Here is an 18657-nt window from a genome sequence, read left to right on the forward strand (position 1 = left end):
GCTAACTAATATCCTTCCAAATGAGACTGTCCCCTCAGAACACTCCAGCCTTGCTGCTACTTCTCCTGCTCAGTCTCCTTCATGGAGACTTTGCTTTTGCCTAACCCTTGGGCTAGCAGTTCCCAGAGTTCTTGGCTCTCTGCTATCGTTCACTCTAAGCTGAAGATTCTCAACCCTGGCTGCACAATAGAATCACTGGGTCGTGTGTGTGTGTGGCGGGGGAGTGCTTTTTAAAAACCTGATGTCCAGGCTCCCGGCCAGACCAATAGAATCAGAATTTCTGGGTGTGGGACCCAGGCCTCAGTAAATGTTAAACCTTTCCAGGTGATTCTAATGTGCACTCAAGCAACCAGTTTCTCCAGTATGGCTGTACTCTGGGATCACCTGGGGAACTGTTAAAACATACTGATGCCTTCACCTATCACAGCCTAATGAAATCAATTCTCTAGGGTAGGGCCTGGACCTCTTACTATTTTCTTAAGCGTCCCAAATGATCAATTGTGCAGCCAGGCCAGGGTAAGGACCACTGCTCTAAGTATTCTACCCTGGGTAATCTCAACTACTGCCAGGGCGTCAGTTACCATCTCTAGGGTAATGACCTGAACCCACGTTCCTATGACCTCCAGGTCATCTCCACCTGGACATCCCACAGGCACCACACCCTCTCCAAGCTTACTTCTCTCTCCTATGCTTGCATCTTGTGCATGGCATCACTTCTACCTTATTAACCAAGCCAAACCTGAATGTTAATCTCAACACCACCTGTGCCCTCCCCACCTTCCACTCCCAGATAAGTCAATTTACCAAGTCCTATAATCTACCCAACTTTAATGTCTACTTATCCTATCTGTTCCCTCCTCACAATTCTCACCATCTTCACTGCTTTCAGTTAGGCCTTCCTCACCTCCTACCCACACTATGATCACATTATACTTAATCATTTTCTCTTTTCAAGTCTCTTCTCCACCTAAACCATCTTGCATAGTGTTAACCTAAAACAGTAGTTCTAAGAGCTGATACAAAAAAAAAACAAAAAACCCACTGCCGTTCGGTTGATTCCAACTCATAGCGACCCCATAGAACAAAGTAGAACTGCCCCGTAGGGTTTCCAAGGAGCAGCTGGGGAATTTGAACATTGACCTCTTAGTTAGCAGCTGTAGCTCTTAAGCACTGAGCCACCAGGGATCCTAAGTGCTGATATGGGGAAGAAAACAGAGACACTCATACACTTTTGGTAGAGTATAAACTGAAACAGCATCTTTGGAGGGCAGTTTGTAATCTCTCTCATAATTAAAACTGCATATACTCTTTGACTCAGTCATTTCACTTCAAGCAATTTGTCCTTCACATATACTTGCACTTGCATGCAAAGATACTTGTGCAAGGATGTTCATTATAGTTTGTAATAGGAAATATTTGTAAGCAACTTAATTGTCCATCAATAAGGGAATGATATATGTATACAATGTACTCTGCAGCATTCAAAATTACTGACATATCTGTGTGCTGATATGAAAAAATAGCTAAGATGTGCATACATGTACACATGCACACACATACATTAAGCTATATTAAGTGAAAAAAGCAAAGGAAAAGAACAGGATTCTTTCCTTCCTTCCTTCCTTTTTAAACACAATGGTTGATCTTTAGGACTAATTAGGAGTGGAACTAGGATTGTGAGATAAGATTGGAGGACACTTATTTTTCAGTATTTACCCTTTGATATTGTTTGGATTTTTTACCTTTGAGTGTATTGTTGATATTATTTGAAGGTACTGAGCTAAGGAAGTTTTACACATCCAGCTATGAATTTGGTGATAAGTTAGTGATTAGCAAAAAGAAAACTAAGCTAACTAAAGCATGACAATTATCAACACTAGAGAAAACAAAAAATGAGCAACAAATAAAATTTAATTCTAGTACACTACATGGCTCAGCTGTGAATATTTGTACCATCCTAATAATGTAAATACCAACTAGTGATCTAACCAAAAATTATGCTGGGTAAACTAAGTGTATGTCTGTTAGAAAGGGAAGGGTAGAGAAGGGGAATAAGAGACTTAAATCCTTATCTTCTAGTGTAGAATGTCAATAGATAACTAAAGCTGAAAAATGAAGAAACAGCAGGATGCGTTATCTTATTTGTAAATATAGAGGCAAACAGGGAAAACTTCTAAAAGAATTCAAAGTGATTGCCTCAAAGGTGCAGGAATCAGGATGGGTAGGGTTTGGACTATTTAAGTTCCTAAGCTATGTACAAACCAAAAGAAAAAAAAGGTGTTGTTGAGTTGATTGCGACTTGTAGTGAGTGACCCTACAGGATAGGGCAGAACTGCCCTAAAGGGTTTCCAAGGAGTGCCTGGTGGATTCAAAAAGCTATGTACAGCTATTACTTTAATAAAAATCTAAAGAACCAACAGGAAAACTAAAACTATCTCTCATTTTGGATGGGGTGCAGTGGAGTCACCTGGGAAATTTCTTCAAACATACATGGACTTAGAACTGGGGTGTGACAAGAGCTGTCTAGTCTGAGAAATCTTAGGCAGATAATGGACAATGTCACATGGGTTTTCACTACATCAAAGATGTGGTGAAAAACAGGTGAAATTGCACACAACAGATTAGTTAGAAAGCACAAATAAGCCCATGAGTACCTTGCTTGTTGGGTAATCTGCCCCTGTGATGGTGGCAGACTTGGTCTGTGCTCAGACACATCCACTGTGGCCACTCCAGCCCCTAGGGAGCTTTCTGACTGCACAATGGCTTTGCTATCTCATCTCCCACTTGTGATTTAGTGGCCTCTGGGGATAACTAGGAAGCTGGGTGACTGTGAATTCTGCATGTCCATAAACATGTCCTAATTAATCTAAAATTATAATAAAATACAGACAGTGCTTTGCAAATAGCAAGAGATGCATGCCTTCTAAATAATTAAAAACCGCTTCCTGAAGGAATGGATATGATAAAGCCTAATGTCAACAGTGCCTACGCACTTTCTTCTTTATGTGCCTGGAATTAAAAATGGAACTATATTTACTCTGGTTTCTACTAATATTTCCAGCATGCAGAGAATCAGCAGCCTAAGAGGAGAAGATCTACACACTGAACGGCTCAAGGCACCCTCTCAGGGAACAGAGAAGCCTCCAGAGATGTAACCTCCTGTGGGTTTTGAAGACTGACCGACCTGGGTTTGAACCCTGGCTCTGCCACTTATCTATGTGCCCTGGGGAAGTTCCTTCACTTCCCTGATACCCAGTTTGTCTATAAACTGGAGATATCACCTCTTCCTTGCAGAGCTGCTATGGGATTTACGGAGATAATGGAGGTAAGAGTTTAAGGCCACATTCAGCAAGTGCTAGGTAAATGATAACTACTGTTATTACATTATTATGCTCATTATTAGCAGCGATACTAAGTGTATTACTGACCTCCTGCTGTCTCCCTTCTGGGCCTTAGCCCAGTGCTCCACCTGGGCCAGGCTGCTCTTCTTCTGGCTGCGCTTTTCAGGGTTGGTCCTGGGAGGAAAGGCCCGCTGGTACCCGCTAGTCCCATTCTGCTCTCCTGGACCATATGAGGCTGGCAGCATGCCATTCTTCTCTGCATGCTGGGGCTGTGCCTGCTGGCCTCTCGAGCCACCGGGTAAATCCACAAACAAGGCATCCTCCTCAGCCGGCGAGTATGGGGACCTGGCCTTGCTCCTGTCCTGCTTGTCCTCCAGTGGGTCCCTCTGGGAATGGTACCGTTCTTCTTCCTGCTCCCGTCTCTCAAAGCCAAAGGAGTCATCATGACCACGATGAGGACAATCCCTTGTGTGTCCAGGTCCCACACGGCCACACTCGCGACAGGACGCTGTGTGGTTGGCCTGGGGGACTGCCTGCCGCTCCACCTTCTCCATGTCCCTGCAACGACAGCAGCACATTCAGCCCGCTCCAGATAGCATGACTGTGTCTCCCACTGTAAGGTGCCTTTCTCCCTGCCACCCTAGGGCAGAGTCCTAGTTCTGCATGTATCCCAATCACCTGGTACCAGGGACACAGCAGGGGCTCCATAAGTTTTGCAGAATTTAGATTGGGGAGGCAGGGAAACATACTCCAGCCCAGCCCAGATGGACCAGAAAAATTACCAGGTACCCTTGGATGGGCAGCCAGTCTGCTTGTACTCCTTGGTAAAAAGATCCTGGCCTTGAGAGCCATCATTCTAGGAAATGGCCAAGCCCGAGGGCTCTCCATTTCAAGAGTATAAGATGCAAATACTGCTTCGTTTATATGTAAATTACCAGACCCCAGGTGTCCATGCAACAATCTCAGAATCTCAGCTACCAATAATCAACACAGGCTCAGACCAGAATCAATTTAGCATGGAGTCTAGTTAGAATGTCAGCATAAAGTGAAAATACAATCCCCAGCACAGGGTCTGCTTTTATAGTGTGTAGGCCCAAATGTTGGCCTTAACCTAGGCGTGGAGAACTGAGAAAAGCAATTACATATCTCACTGTCTATGTACTAATACTTTTTTCCATGAAAACCCAAAGTTTCGTGAAAAATAGTGCCTCTTTGGACCTCCTTTTTTTCCATCACTAGGGAACATCTTTTTTCTCTCTTATCTTGTATCTATTCCCCTTCTTTTGATAACAGCATTTCAATTTTCATTTGGGGCCACCCTTCCCCAACTCTTTTTCTTTCTTAATCTACGTGTTTTGGGTGCTTCTGACTCTACTCCTCCTGGTTAAACCGAGGCTCCAAAGTCTCAGTGATTGGTTTAGGGGCTCACACATGACCCAAGCCAGGCCAATCAGAGTTAGCCCTGAGACTTTGTGAAGCCAACATGAAGAAAGCAGAGCTAAGAAATGAAAAAAAAAAAAAAAGACTACTAAAGACTTGGTCTGAGCTCCTAGATCTAGCCATGTCTAAACCAGATATAGTCCCTTTCTCACTTAAGTCAGTTTTGAGTTTGGTTTCTGTTACTTGTATTGGAAGAGGTCCTGACTATCATATCATTTTATAATGACAACAATGGATGGTGATCTCTGACGGCCCTTCCATCACTAAGGTTCAGTGAGTCTATAAGCTTCAGCAGTAGGAACATATGGGAGACATTCAGGGGACGACATTTTAAGAAAAAACAATCCTTACGTAAGCTTATAAAGGGACAACTCTGCTGCACAATGTACGCAGCTTAGGTTTTAACTTTTTCCTTTAATCCTCTATAATTACATCACTGTAACCCCAACCAGTGGCCATCAAATTGCCTAAGCTGGCCACTATCTTCTTTACTATTTCTCAAATTCAGGAAACCACCCATGGGGGTTATGCTAAGGCTGTGGCCTAGATTAGAGATTTTGCTGCTCTCTGGCTCACACCACTTTATAACCTGGCACACTGCTTTGGGTTTCATTTGCTCTGACGTTTCCAAGCAGTTACTCCAATTGTGAAACCTAAGTAACTGTACCACCTTGTTATTCACACCCCAAAGATAAACAGCACCTTGTCATAAAAGCCAGTTAGTGAAACAAATATACCACCTACATGTATGACATTAGAATTAAAGGGGAAAGAGAGTCTTCAACTCTAGGACCCAAGGAACGCAAATACAATGTCTCAGTCCAACCAGCTGTAATGTAGATTTTTCTTTACTAATCAACCACCATTTATTTACTGAGCACCTATGTATTTTCCACTGAGACAGACAGAAGCAGAGAAAAGAGCCTCTGCCTTCAAAGTCAGGTGATCCTAGGGCCCAATTTAATCATGGTAGCCACATTTAATACTGTTCTCACAAAAAAACCAACCCCACATATTAGAGTTTGCTAGTCTTTTCTAACCTTGGAACTAATTTTACCACTATAAATTTTAGTCCTTACTGTGCATGTTCACATGAGTATGTTGTTGTTAGTTGCTGTCGAGTCGCTTCCAACTCATAGCAACCCCATGCAGAACAGAAGGAAATGTTGTCCAGTCCTGTGCCGTCTTTACAATTGTTGGTATGCTCGAGTCCATTGTTGCAGTCACTGTGCATTTTGAGTGCCTTCCAACGTAGGGGACTCATCTTCCAGGACTATATCAGAAAATATTCTACAGGGATCCACAGGGTTTTCACTGGCTAACTTTTGAAAGTAGATCACCAGGCCTTTCTTCCAGATCTGTTTAGTCTGGAAGCTCCGCTGAAATCTGTCCACCATGGGTGACCTTACTGGTATTTGAAATACTGGTGGCATAGCTTCCAGCATCATAGCAACAAGCAAGCCACCACAGTACGACAAACTGAAAGATGCATGGTAATATATGAGTATACACATTCCCACATATACCAGTACTTCTTGAAAATAAATTTGATATGAAATGATAAATCCTCTTCTTCATATCAACGCCAGCATTTACTGCAAAACAAATCTTTAGACTGTGGCTAAAAGAATGGTAGTCTGCTTGCCACCTGGCATTTTTCTAGCCCCTAAGACTTCGGGATTATGAACAGCTCCTTATTCCCTTGGCTGCTGGGATTTACATAAAATGCCTTTGTGCCCAAAATGTGCAGACTGTGGCTGCACATAAGAAAGGTGAAGATAATGTTCCCTACTTTCCAACCTGCCTGACTTAAACATTTAACTCACTAAGTTACAGGATTGAAGGCAAAAAGGTTTTTTTGGTTTCTCCCTGTCTCCTTGCATTCCCTACAGCTTAACCCATGACCTCTCAAATTAAGAGACTTGTCACAAAACAGATCTGCAAAGCTTGATTTAGCACAATGGTAGAAAAGAATGAAGCACCCCTCAGCTGTCAATGACTGCGTCACTCAGAGAAATTGGTCGTGCAGAGCACAGATGTTTATACGACAAGAAGAAGTTTCCAGATGGGCTGCTGTTCCTCTATGCATGTTGTTGCTGTCATCATGAGCACCTGGAATCGGTGACCGTTACAAAATATAGGGAATGTCTGGAGACCAATTTGGCCGTATTAATTAATTAATTTAATCCTTGTAACAATCTTATGAACTAAGAACATCTTAAGTTTAAAAAAGTGTACACATTTTTTGGTAAGATCACACATCTAGAAAGTAGAAGAGCTCAGATTTGAACCCAGGTCTGTCTGACTTCAGAGACTAAGCTCTGGGAAGTGATACTTAAGGCAAAAGAAATAGATGTAATAAAAAGTGAAATATAAATCATCTAGCCTGAAAATTGGCTAGATTACCCCATCCTAAGCAGTCACTGCTTCTTCCTCTGCCCATAGCCCTAAAGCCCTAAGCCCTCTGTCCTTCATCTGCCCATCCCTACCTCACTCTCAGTCCCTATAGACTAGGTACAGATCTACCTCTGATTCCCAGCGTAAATCATGTTTCCCAGGCCTGTGTCAATCACCATACTGCATCTTCTGGCCACAGTAAATGGTTTAAGGTATAAATGCGATCTAAGTCTGCCGAATCAGAATGAATCTTAGAGCTTCTGGAAAAAACTCTGGCTCTTTCCTGCTGGATTTTAACCCAGATGACATATGAGTCTGGGGCTACTGCAGCTATCTTGCCACCAGATCCTGCAGCTGCCGGGGACCTCCTCATGGAGCTCAAGAATGAATCCAACCCAGTTGTAGGCAGACCTCAGAGCCTGAGAAAAATGACTTGTGAGGACATTGGTTGAGTCTTGAATCCAACTGTTTCTAAAGCCAAATCTATCCTGAACTTTTCAGTGACATAAACCAACAAATTCCCTTTTTTCTTAAGAAAATTTGGCTGAGTTTTTTGTCATTTGTAATCAAGAGTCCTACCATACCACCATTCATAAAGAAAACACCTTTTTATATGGATAAGGATAGAAGCATCTGAGTGAGACCCAAAGAGGGAGAGAAAGAAATGCTGCTATTGGGGCCACGCACTTACAGAAGTGGAAGTTTTCCAGCACAGTTCACCAAATAGGAGGAGAGGCAAGATTTATGCCTGCCTGATGAATAATTCTAACTAACCAAACATCTGAACATCTTATTCTGATAAAATAAAACATTTAATAAGTCTGGATTTGCTTTGCTGGTCATTTCATCTCTCAGAATCTCAAGAGGAAGTGCTACTGTGTCTTTATTCTGACTCAGAGGGTAGAACTAGCTGGCTGAAAAAAAAAAAAGACAGGAAGGAAGCTTGGGCAAACATGATCAAGAGCATTTAAGAGTTTATTAAGAGCGTAAGAAGAATAAATTTGCAAAAAGTTCAGAGAAAAGTTTGGGATAATACAATGGCCTGAGCCCAACAGAGAAAGGAACGAGCCATTCAAATACCAAAATTTGGTAGTGAATCACAAATTCTCCAGGTAGAAAAAAGTAGAAAGCATCTGTCATGGTTTGAATTATGTCCCCTCAAAAATGTGTGTCAATTTGGCTGGGCCATAATTCCCAGAATTGTTTGGTTGGCCTCCATTTTGTGATTGTAATTTTATGTTAAAGAGGATTAGGATGGGATTGTAACACCACCCTTACCCAGGTCACATCTCTGATCCAATGTAAAGGAAGATTTCCTAGGGTGTGGCCTGCACCACCTTTTACCTTACACGAGATAAAAGGAAAGGGAAGCAAGCAGAGAGTTGGGGACCTCATACCATCAAGAAAGCAGTGCCAAGAGCAGAGCACGTCCTTTGGACAGGGGTCCCTGTGCCGAGAAGCTCCTAGTCTAGGGGAACACTGATGAGAAGGCCGACAGAGAGAGAAAGACTTCCCCTGGAGCTGACACCCTGAATTTGGACTTTTAGCCTACTTTGACTGTGAGGAAATAAACTTCTCTTTGTTAAAACCAGCCACTTGTGGTATTTCTGTTATAGCAGCACTAGATGACTAAGACAGCGGCCATATCTTGCCTAGCAAATTAACCCTCAGGGATTCAAGGCAGATGTCGCTAATTAATCATAAAACTTTTTTCCTGTTAAGCCCAGTCTCATCCTCAAATTATCCTCTAACCAGTACCCCAGTCAGTTACTATTAATTGAGCAAAGTGAGCACACAAGAAGAAATCCATTTGCCATTCCCAATCTAAAGAAACCAGTGTAACAACACAGGCAGTTCTTGGAGCTTGAATTATAAAAGGACATGTACAAGAAATGGAAAGTGGAGCACCAAATCAAGCACAAATATAGATGGGAATGGGCCCAGATCAATGAGTGCCAAAAAAAAAAAAAAGAAGTCTAGAATGAGATAAGATTTGTTTAGTTAAAACAACAAATATTCTATTTTTTCTAAGAATTAAAGGAGAGGGGGGCTTTAAAAAAAGTTTAAGACATAGGCATCTGTGCTTGGGGAAGGTGACAACATGAGCAGAAAAACCTATTGCCATTGAGTCTATTCTGACTCATAATGAGCCACCAGGGCTCCAAAATAAGCAGAGAAGCCCGAATTCTTGAATTTTGGGATTTATTTTCTGTATCTTCACCATGAAAAGGAAAATAAGTTTGGTTAAGTGAAACTGACAGTTCAAGATGGGGAAGAAGATGGGAAAAATCCCAGCCTCTTGTGACTGAGCTCCAGGACCAGCTATTAGTGCCTCAGGGCCCTAAAAAACTGGGACATGGGCTGAAGGAACCTCTTGGTGATCTCAGAGGAATCAAAAAGAATAGGAAAAAGAGCCAGAATACTAGAGACTGGCAATCAGTATCTTGATTCTGTTAACCACCGGGCTGGAGAGCCTACCATCAACCTCTGCAAGAGGCTAAGCTGCATTCTTAACCAGGCAGATTTCAGAGCACATAAGAAAGGAAGCATTCAGAAAAGGCAAATAACTCAGTAGAGAAATAGGCAGAGAAGAGGTACAGGCAATTCTTTGACGAGGAAATACAAGTGGTCAATAAGTATAAAAGATCTCGCCATCGTGGAAATATATATTTTAAAACAACCAGATACGATTTATTTACACAGCAGATTGGCAAAAATTAATTATTGATAATATTAACTATTGGCAAAGATGTGGGGAAATGAGTACTCTCCCTGGTGTATAACATGGCTTTCTTTAAAGGGCAATTTGGTGCTATTGATTAAAATAAAAAATGTATTGTATTTTGACCCAGCAATCTAAAAGACTTCCACATGCAGAGGGTTGTAGAAGGCTTTTTCATTACAGCACTCTTTATAACAGTAAAAACTAAGGGGCAAAAAAAAAACTGTCCAAGGTTTGCCACGTGCTTAAATACATTATAGCGTATCTACACTACGGAATACCATACAACAGTCAAAAATAAAGTCAACCCATATGTACTGATGGATATAGAATGATCTTCAAGATGTCATCAACTATGCTTCATACAGGGCTACTCTGTTCTCTCTGAGCCCCTGACCCCACTCATTCCTTCTCTGCTTTGTCTCAGGGAACTGCCTATAGCCAAGAGACTCAGGAATTTCAAGATCTCTAACGGTATCCTTAATTGGACCACTCAGGGAAGGGGCAGCTGGAAGATATTCCCAGGTCAGCCCTCAGCAACATGGTGGGCAGTCTGTGGTACATTTTTAGTTTGCAAGATCTTTCTTTGCCTGTTCTCTCCCCTCTCCCCAGTCTGGTGCCCCAATATTGTCCTTTTTACCACCCACAAGAAAAACTGAGAAACACACACATACACCAGTTTTCCATGGCTGTGTATCCTGGGCAGTCATTTCTCTTCTCCAGGCTTTAGTGTTTCTCTCTGTTTAATGAAGAGATTAGACCATGTACCTGTAGGGGACCTTCCAGTTCTCACAGACATTGTTTCCTAGCCATTTATACATTTCCCTCCAGAAAGTATTCATTATTAAAAAGGATTTCAAAGACAGGGCAAGGTTTAATACAGGTTAATGAATGGTGGAATTCCAGGCACCAAAACAGATTTATCTGGATTGTCATCCTAGAATAAGAACCACTCTGGCAGAGATCCCCCCCATCAGGACTGACCTCTTCAGTGACGAACGAGACAGCACCTGTGCAGCCTGGTTCATGGCTCTGACCCAAGCGTTCATGTCCTCTAGGGTGTCGGCACTGAAGTAGTACGTCCTCATGCCTGAGTGCTCGGCCTGAGAGCCCACTGTGGAGCTGTTATAGATGAGTGCTCGCATCCCCGTGTGCACTGCCTGTATGCATGGAGACAGGAACCCAGATCAGAGAGATTAGGACATATGACCCTTCTACGAGCAAAAACAAGAAGACATTCTGGCCATGCTTTCCCTGCTTCCAGGCTAAAAGCCAGATATTTCCACACGTGGAAAACGTCACAGGCTGGATTCCCCCTCTCAGTGCAGTCAGGCCCAGTGACAGATGTGTCTGTTTCTGACAGTAAAAGCCCTGCAGCTGAACCTGTTTTCTATTTATCTTTCTCCCATTTAGGGAGGAGCACACAAACAAGGCTTATATGAGAAACAGACTTTTTTTTTAAAAAAAAAACAAACAAACCTCATTTCCTAGAAGTAGACTCTCGGGAATGCCTGTTTTGGTTCTTCTGAAGCACGTGGCTCCTTCTTTGGCTACAATCAGACTGGAATCAAGTCAAAATCAGCTGCAGCAGCAGGTGGCTTGGTGGGGATGTTCACTGTGCTTCGCTGGCTGAGCATGAAATATGATGTGTGCTGTTCTGTCTCTCCAAAAGAGGCACACAAAGTTTGACAGAGCTGTCTAACACTTGACTAAAAATTCCTGAGCACCTACTACAGGCTAGGAAGCCTCAAGGTGCTTTCCACATGTATCCTTGCAAAGAACATGTGAGGAGGTGCTGGGAATACTGACAAGTGACCAGGAAGCTTTTATGAGACAGAGACAACTCCAGCCTTTCCCCCTTGTACCCTGACAAGCGCGGGGCCTATATCTGAAGTTTGCAAGGAGAAATCTCACCAAATCAACGTAGAAGATAGTGTGGAAAGAGGAAGATTTACTGAGTGCCTACTATGTGTCTCCTGGGTACTTCCACGACTATATCAACCAGTTGCTGTCCAGTTGACCCTGACTCATGGAGACCCCATATGTGCCAGAGTCAGAGCAGACCTGTGCTCCATAAGGTCTTCGATAGCTGATTTTTCAGGAGTAGACTGCCAGCCTTTCTTCCCAGGCATCTCTGGCTGAACTCTAACCTCCAACCCTTCACTTAGCAGTCAAGTTCATTAACCATTTGTGCCACTCAGCAACTCCTTCCACAGCTATGTTGCTGCTGTTGGGTGATGACTCATAGCAACCCCACGTGACACAGCAGAGCTGCCCCATAGGGTTTTCTTAGCTATAATCTTTACAGAAGCAGATCGCCAGGTCTTTCTCCCATGGAGCCACTCAGTGGTTTTAAACTGCCAACTTTTTGATTAACAACTGAGTGCTTCACGTTTGTGCCACCAGGGCTCCTTTCCACAACTATAATCTCATTTTAATCCCAACAGCCTTGTGAGATAGGGACAGAATCTGTTTTACAGCTGTGCAAACAAACGTCTGAGATGTTAAGTAACTTTTCAAGATTTCCATAACTGGCAACAGATTCTTCACAGCATTTATCATTACCTGGCATTATTTATTTTACACACTTGATTATTTGTTTGCTTATCATCCGTCTCCTCCCCCTAGAATATACGCTCCATGAGAACAGATACTTTGCCTATTTTGTTCACTGCTGTATCCTCTGGAACAATGGCTGGACACAGTAGGTGTTCAATAAATATTTGCTAAATGAGTGAACAAATGAATGAATGAAGAGTTGGAGCCAGGATTCACATTCAGATCTGTCTGAGTCCAGGGCTCTCTGTACAATGCTCCTAGGTCCTATCCAGAAATCAGCGTTGCTATACAGATCACCAGTCCCATAATCCAGATCCACAGTGAAAGGCAGACCCACACCAGGATCATTCAGAGAAAACAAAATGAAAGAAACAATTAAAAAACTGGAAAATGACATGCTTCTAGAATCACTACTGGTTATGGATGAAAACCTCTCAGATGAACTGTCATCATTTACTTCTCCTCCATACACGCCTAGTCATCCAGATCCAAAATGCATATTAAATGTCAGCCTGCTTCTGACATTCACATATCTGAGTCCATCCAGGGCATGCCAAGGGAGTCCAGGTAAACATGGCATGCAGCCAAAGGTCCCTTACAGAGGCTGAAGCAAACCTGATTGCCTTCCTTGTTGTATAAGGTGTCATCCACTGTCTCAGGAAGGATTTCTCCTATTTCAGCATGGTGGAAATAAGAATATAACCAGAAGGGACTTGTACATGTCTTCCTGGAATAAGCAGACATTCTTGGAAAAGTTCCCCGGGACAATGACCTCATAAGATTTCTGATACCCTCTCCCAGTCTTTCCATTCAGTCACAGAAGGTTCTGGGACAGGTACTCATCCCACCAGATAAAAGGCCATCCAGAAGCATAGGGAGCCCTCAAGGGTATGATCAAGAGAGTAGGTCTCTGCTATACAAACCATGGAACACACTTTAAGCATGCAGACACGTGTTTGCTTATCTGTCCACAAATGGGCCTTGGCAGTTACATCCATCATTATAAAGGAGTTACACATGATAGCAAACATAATTTTATTCACTAATAAAAATGCCAGCATGTGCTGTGCCCAGCTGCTTTTAGCTCTGAAGAACAGGCTCTCTACTACATTATTCCTGCGCTTGGGCATATTAGATCTAGTAACTGTGAGCGCAAGAAGGGTGGTGGGGGTGGGGATCCTTTATCCATTACTGGTGCAATTGTAAAATGGTATTGCCATTGTGGAAAATAGCTTGGTGGTTCCCCAGAAAGTTAAACACAGAATTACCGTATGACCCAGCAATTCCACTCCTAGGTAAATACCCAAAAGAACTGAAAGCAAGGACTCAAACAGAAACCTGTACACCAATACTCTTTGCAACACTATTCACAATAACCAAAATGTAGAAACAACCCAAATGTCCATCAACGGATAAGTGGATAAACAAAACGTGGTATATACATATAATGGAATATTACTCAGCCAAAAAGATAAGTGAAATCCTGATACATATTACCAACATGGATGAACCCTGAAAGCATTATGCTAAGTGAAATAAGTCAGTCACAAAGGGACAACCATTGTATCTCACTTATATGAAATACCTAGAATAGGCAAATGCATAAAGATAGAAAGTAAATTAGTGGTTAGCAAAGGCTGGGAGGGAGGTGGAAAGGGGAAGTCATTGCTTGGGGCGGGGGCACTGAGTTTCTGTTAAGAGTGATTGAAAAAATTGGACATGGATAGTGGTGATGGTTGCACAACATGATGAATGTCACCGAACTGGACATGTAAAAATGTTGAAATGCAAAATATTTTGTTATATATATATATTTTACCACAATTACAAAAGAAAGAAAAGGCAGGGGTGGTGTTCCTCTTCATCTGGCCAAGTGATGCAGGTCTGAAGTGCCCTGAGCCAGAGGAAGATGCCAGAACCAAGGTCTTCTCACCCCTGGTGTAGTCTCATCACAAAGAGATTCCCCTCCCTTCTGCTCTTCCTTTTCCAATGAACACAATCCTCCTACACAAGTTTGCATGACTGAAATGAAACCAGGTTATGCCTAAAGGAAACAAGGATGGAAGCAATGAAGAATCTACCTCAAAAATGTAATGCCCTAGGATGTAAATGTCTCTTAGAATTCATGTCTGGTTTAAGGAGCCTAGAATCTTCACAACTCAACCCCTCAACATCAGCCTTTAGAACAGAGAAACCCAAGTGGGGAAATATAAGTGTGCTCAAAAGGCCTGAGTCTGATCAACTGGTTGGCTGACTCACTCTCTGTTTAACAATAATTTATCATTTACTGAGGGTTTGCTATGTGAAAGGCAGTATACTAGAAGTTGGGGAGACAGCCTTAAACATGGTCAAAATAGTCTACGGCCAAGTAGAAGAAAAAGACCATGGACACATAACTATAATTATAATAAGTATTATCAAGAAGAAGCTCACGATGCTATGAGATAGGATAACGGGAACCTGGTCTGGTTGGAGAAAGACTTACCTGAGGAAATAACATTTAAGCTGTATTCTACATGACAAGAAGTTATTTAAGAAGGAGCAGCAGGGAGGGGACATGCAGTGGGCCCAAAATGGCTTAAAGGAGCACAGCGCATTTCAGGATGAGGCCAGTGTGACTGAGGCAGAGAAGCTGAGGGGAGAGCGACATAAAACGAGGCTACTGAAGTTGGCAGGGTCAGATCCATCGGAGCCTGCTGGTCATGCTAGGGTTCTGTCTGCATTTAAAAGGCAGTAAGAAGCTATTAAATGGTTTTAACTAGGGAGTGACATGACCAGATTTTGTTTGGAAACATCACTCTAGCTGTGGTATGGAGAAGAGTTAGAGCTGGGCTGGAGCAGGTAAGAGGAGATTAGTCAGGAGGCCACTACAGGAGTGCAGGTGAGAGATGGTGGTGGAAGCAGAAGGCAAAGGTTGGACGGAGCCTGGAGACAACAAGCAGGTAATGTCAGCAGGGCTTGGTGATGGACTGGATATGGGAAGTGAGAGAACAGCAAGTGTCAAGGCTAAGACTCTCAGGTTTACGGTTTGCAAAGGCAGCAGTGCCCATTTTTGAGAAAAAAGAAAAGACTCTCCACCTCTAATCTTTTGGCTGATACAAGCAACATAGTGAACTGGGTAAGAACTTGAAGTCAGCTGAGGTCCAAGGTGGGCTCTGCCTCTTATTTACCAGGTCAAAAACCAAACCTGTTGCCATCAAGTCGATTCTGATTCATAGTGATGCCATAGGACAGGATACAACTGCCCCATAGAGTTTCCAAGGAGTGGCTGGTAGATTCAAACTGCCAACCTTTTGGTAACCCTGGGCAAATTGTTCAGTCTCCCCATGTCTCTATTTTCTCAACTTTAAAATGGGACTGTGGGTAACAATAAGGTCAACAGTTCGAATCCACCAGCTGCTGGATACTCTACGGGGCAGTTCTATCCTGTCCTACAGGGTCGCTATGAGTCAGAATCAACTAGATGGCAATAGGTTTGGTTGTTTTTTCTTTTTTTTTTTTGGTTTGGTGGGTAACAATACTATTTACCTTGCAAGATCATGTGAAGATTAAATGAGAATGCATATACAGTGTTAGAGCACAGCCTGGCGTTTGTAGGGCTCAAAAGATATTAGTTGATGTTATTACAGGTGCTGTAACTTGAGCGACCTAAGGAGGCTGACTGGATGAGCTCTATGGGAACTTAAAAGGACCACTCCCCCCACCCCACCCAGTTCTCATTTATAGAGGAGCATACGTGAAATACAAGTAAACCTGAATCCACCATAACTTTGGAAGTGTTAGCAGCATTTTGATATAAAAGCACTGTAACTGACTGCAAGCGACTCCTATACAAATGACTGCCCTGTGTGATTTCTGTCTGTAGAATGGGACTAGCCCCATTTACCCAGGCAGAATTAGTGAGCCAGCTTTCCTGGTGAAAGCCCTCCAGATGGGTAGATCAACCACTTACAGTGCAGAGAGACAGGTCTTGTGGATATACACAAGAAGGTAACTAACTTGTGTGTGTGTTTGGGGGCGGGGGGAGGTGACAGGGAAGGCTTCTTTAAGGAGGTGATTCCAGAGCAGAGCCTTGAAGGAAAAGCAAGAGTTGGGGAAAGGGCACTCCAGGCTGTCGCTGAAGCTGGAGCAAGGCCTATCAGTAAGAAATGTCCTGGGGCCTTATGGCTGGAATGAAGGTATGAGAGGGGAGTGCCTAGAAACAGGGCTGAAGAGATAAACTGGGGCCTTGTAAACTAAGATTGGGCTTTATCCTGAAGGCAAAAGGGAGCACAATATGAACAGATCTGCAGCTGAGAAACAGTATGGAAGATGAATTAGAGGCTGCAGAGTAAGTCAGGAGGCTGTAGCAGAGTGTGTCTTATGTGCTTATGTCTTATGTGCTCGGCACTGTTCTAGCACTAAGTTACCCAGAAGAGGGATGATGGTGGCAGAGACAGAATAGTGGCAGCAGCAATGGAGAGGAGATGGATTGAGAGATACACAAGGAGCAAAACTGAAAGGGCTCGAGGCGACTCACAATGTGGGGGAGAGGAAAATGTTACTCCTTCCTGATCTCTTCTCATCCTAATAACTCACAAGCTGATGCAAACTTCAGCATATACGCCCCACCAAGGCAAGGTCTTTGTCCTTTTCACTGCTATATCCTCAGCATCTACAATACTGACAAGTGGAAAAACAGAATTCAATTAATGTTTGTTGAATATAAATAAATGAGTGGTCTTCAGCCAGACTCTAAAGCAGTCTTGCCCTTTTTTGTGGCAGGATCTCTCTGACAGCCTGGTGAAGTCTAGGAATCCTTCTCAGAATGTTTTTAAGTATGCAAACAAAATACAGAAAACACATTATATTGAAATATAGTTATCAAAATATATTTTTTTAAATTGTGATTTAGTAATATAGGTGCTCCTTTAATAATGTATTCTATAACAAATCTAGTGGCAGATGTAATAATTACCATAATTTCAAAGTGGTGATGAGCCTAAATGGTATTTCAAGATATTTGCAACAACTGAGGACCATCAACTGTAATGTGATATGAAAATATGTATGGTTTTTATTGGTGACCAAGTCACAGGTACTGCTGATACCTGTTGCTGCCTGCTTTCTTAATGGAAGGAAATGTTATACTTCAGTTAGAGGTTAAAGACATAAAGATATGATTTATCCACAGACTCTTGCACATTTGTAGACCTCAGGTTAGGAACTCTTGGTCTAAAGAGAGGGAAAGTGGCTCAAGGGGTAGCAGTAAAAGCCTTTCCCCCACTGAAGATCTGTAGACCATTGGCTGTGTGGGGATGTTTTCTGCTGAGAATCCTGGATCCCCAGGAGTAAGGTGGGGCCGAGGCTTGCTCAGAGGTGACCAATGGCCAAGGGAGGCTGTGCATCTGGTATGGATTCTGTGGGGAGGCCTCCCAGGTGAGCCAGCTGAGCATGAAAGGCCTCCTGGTCAGGGCAGGCCGGATGGCTTCTAGAGGCCACCAAGAGCCTTGCTTGGCTCATCCTGAAGACCTGGGTGTGCCTCAGGGCCCACCTAGCACCTGGTTTCCTGGCAATGCCTTGGGGTTGTCAGGCTGTGGGCACAGTTGGAAAAGAGTGACAAGAGAGGACTATATTAACCTTTCTGGCTGTGCCTACCTACCACTATGGATCTTACTCTCAATTTCAGGCAAGGTGCCCCAGGAGCAGAGAGAATCTCAGCTCTGGTTACGAAGAGGATCTGACTTCAGAGACAGGTACAAGGCTCAGGACACAAAACGCTGCATATTTCTCAGTATGCCCGAGAACATGGATCTTGAACTGCCCCCCACCCTCTGCCTCCTAAAAGAATGATACTGCAATCGGAAGAGAAAGGTAACTCTCCCTCACTCTGGAAACTAGGGTCCTTTCAGGAGGACCAGCTAAACACCACCAGATCTGAAACCAGTTGCTTTTCTCTGCTGTCAGACCCTGAGGGTCCCAAAGACCCCCACACAGATGCATGCCTTCTGTCTCCCAGACCAAATATTTAGGCAACACTTGGGTGAATTTTTTCTAAGAAAAACATCTAAGACATGTATAAAAGATGTTTTCCTAGAATCTGTTTTCACACTTCTCAATGAAGTGTTAAGATGAAATATATATCGCTGATAAGTTACTTTGAAGATATTTCAAATGCTGTCCCCCAAAAATCACATACAACATCATTACCCCAATGCT

At 43.0% G+C, this 18657-nt stretch overlaps 1 protein-coding gene across 2 annotated transcripts in view; it reads right to left on the reverse strand.

Moving 5' to 3' along the window:
- The window catches only part of PLEKHA7 (pleckstrin homology domain containing A7), a 229665-nt gene that overhangs the window by 45376 nt on the left and 165632 nt on the right, over positions 1-18657 (reverse strand). For both annotated transcript variants that reach the window (XM_004369678.2, XM_023737555.1), the window contains exons 9-10: positions 10885-11060; positions 3429-3899 (exon numbers count right to left, since the gene is read on the reverse strand). In XM_004369678.2, the coding sequence (XP_004369735.2) occupies positions 3429-3899; positions 10885-11060 (647 nt within the window). The remainder of the gene's footprint in view (positions 1-3428; positions 3900-10884; positions 11061-18657) is intronic.

Source organism: Trichechus manatus, unplaced genomic scaffold, assembly GCF_000243295.1.
Source record: "Trichechus manatus latirostris isolate Lorelei unplaced genomic scaffold, TriManLat1.0 scaffold00006, whole genome shotgun sequence".
Taxonomy (NCBI): domain Eukaryota; kingdom Metazoa; phylum Chordata; class Mammalia; order Sirenia; family Trichechidae; genus Trichechus; species Trichechus manatus.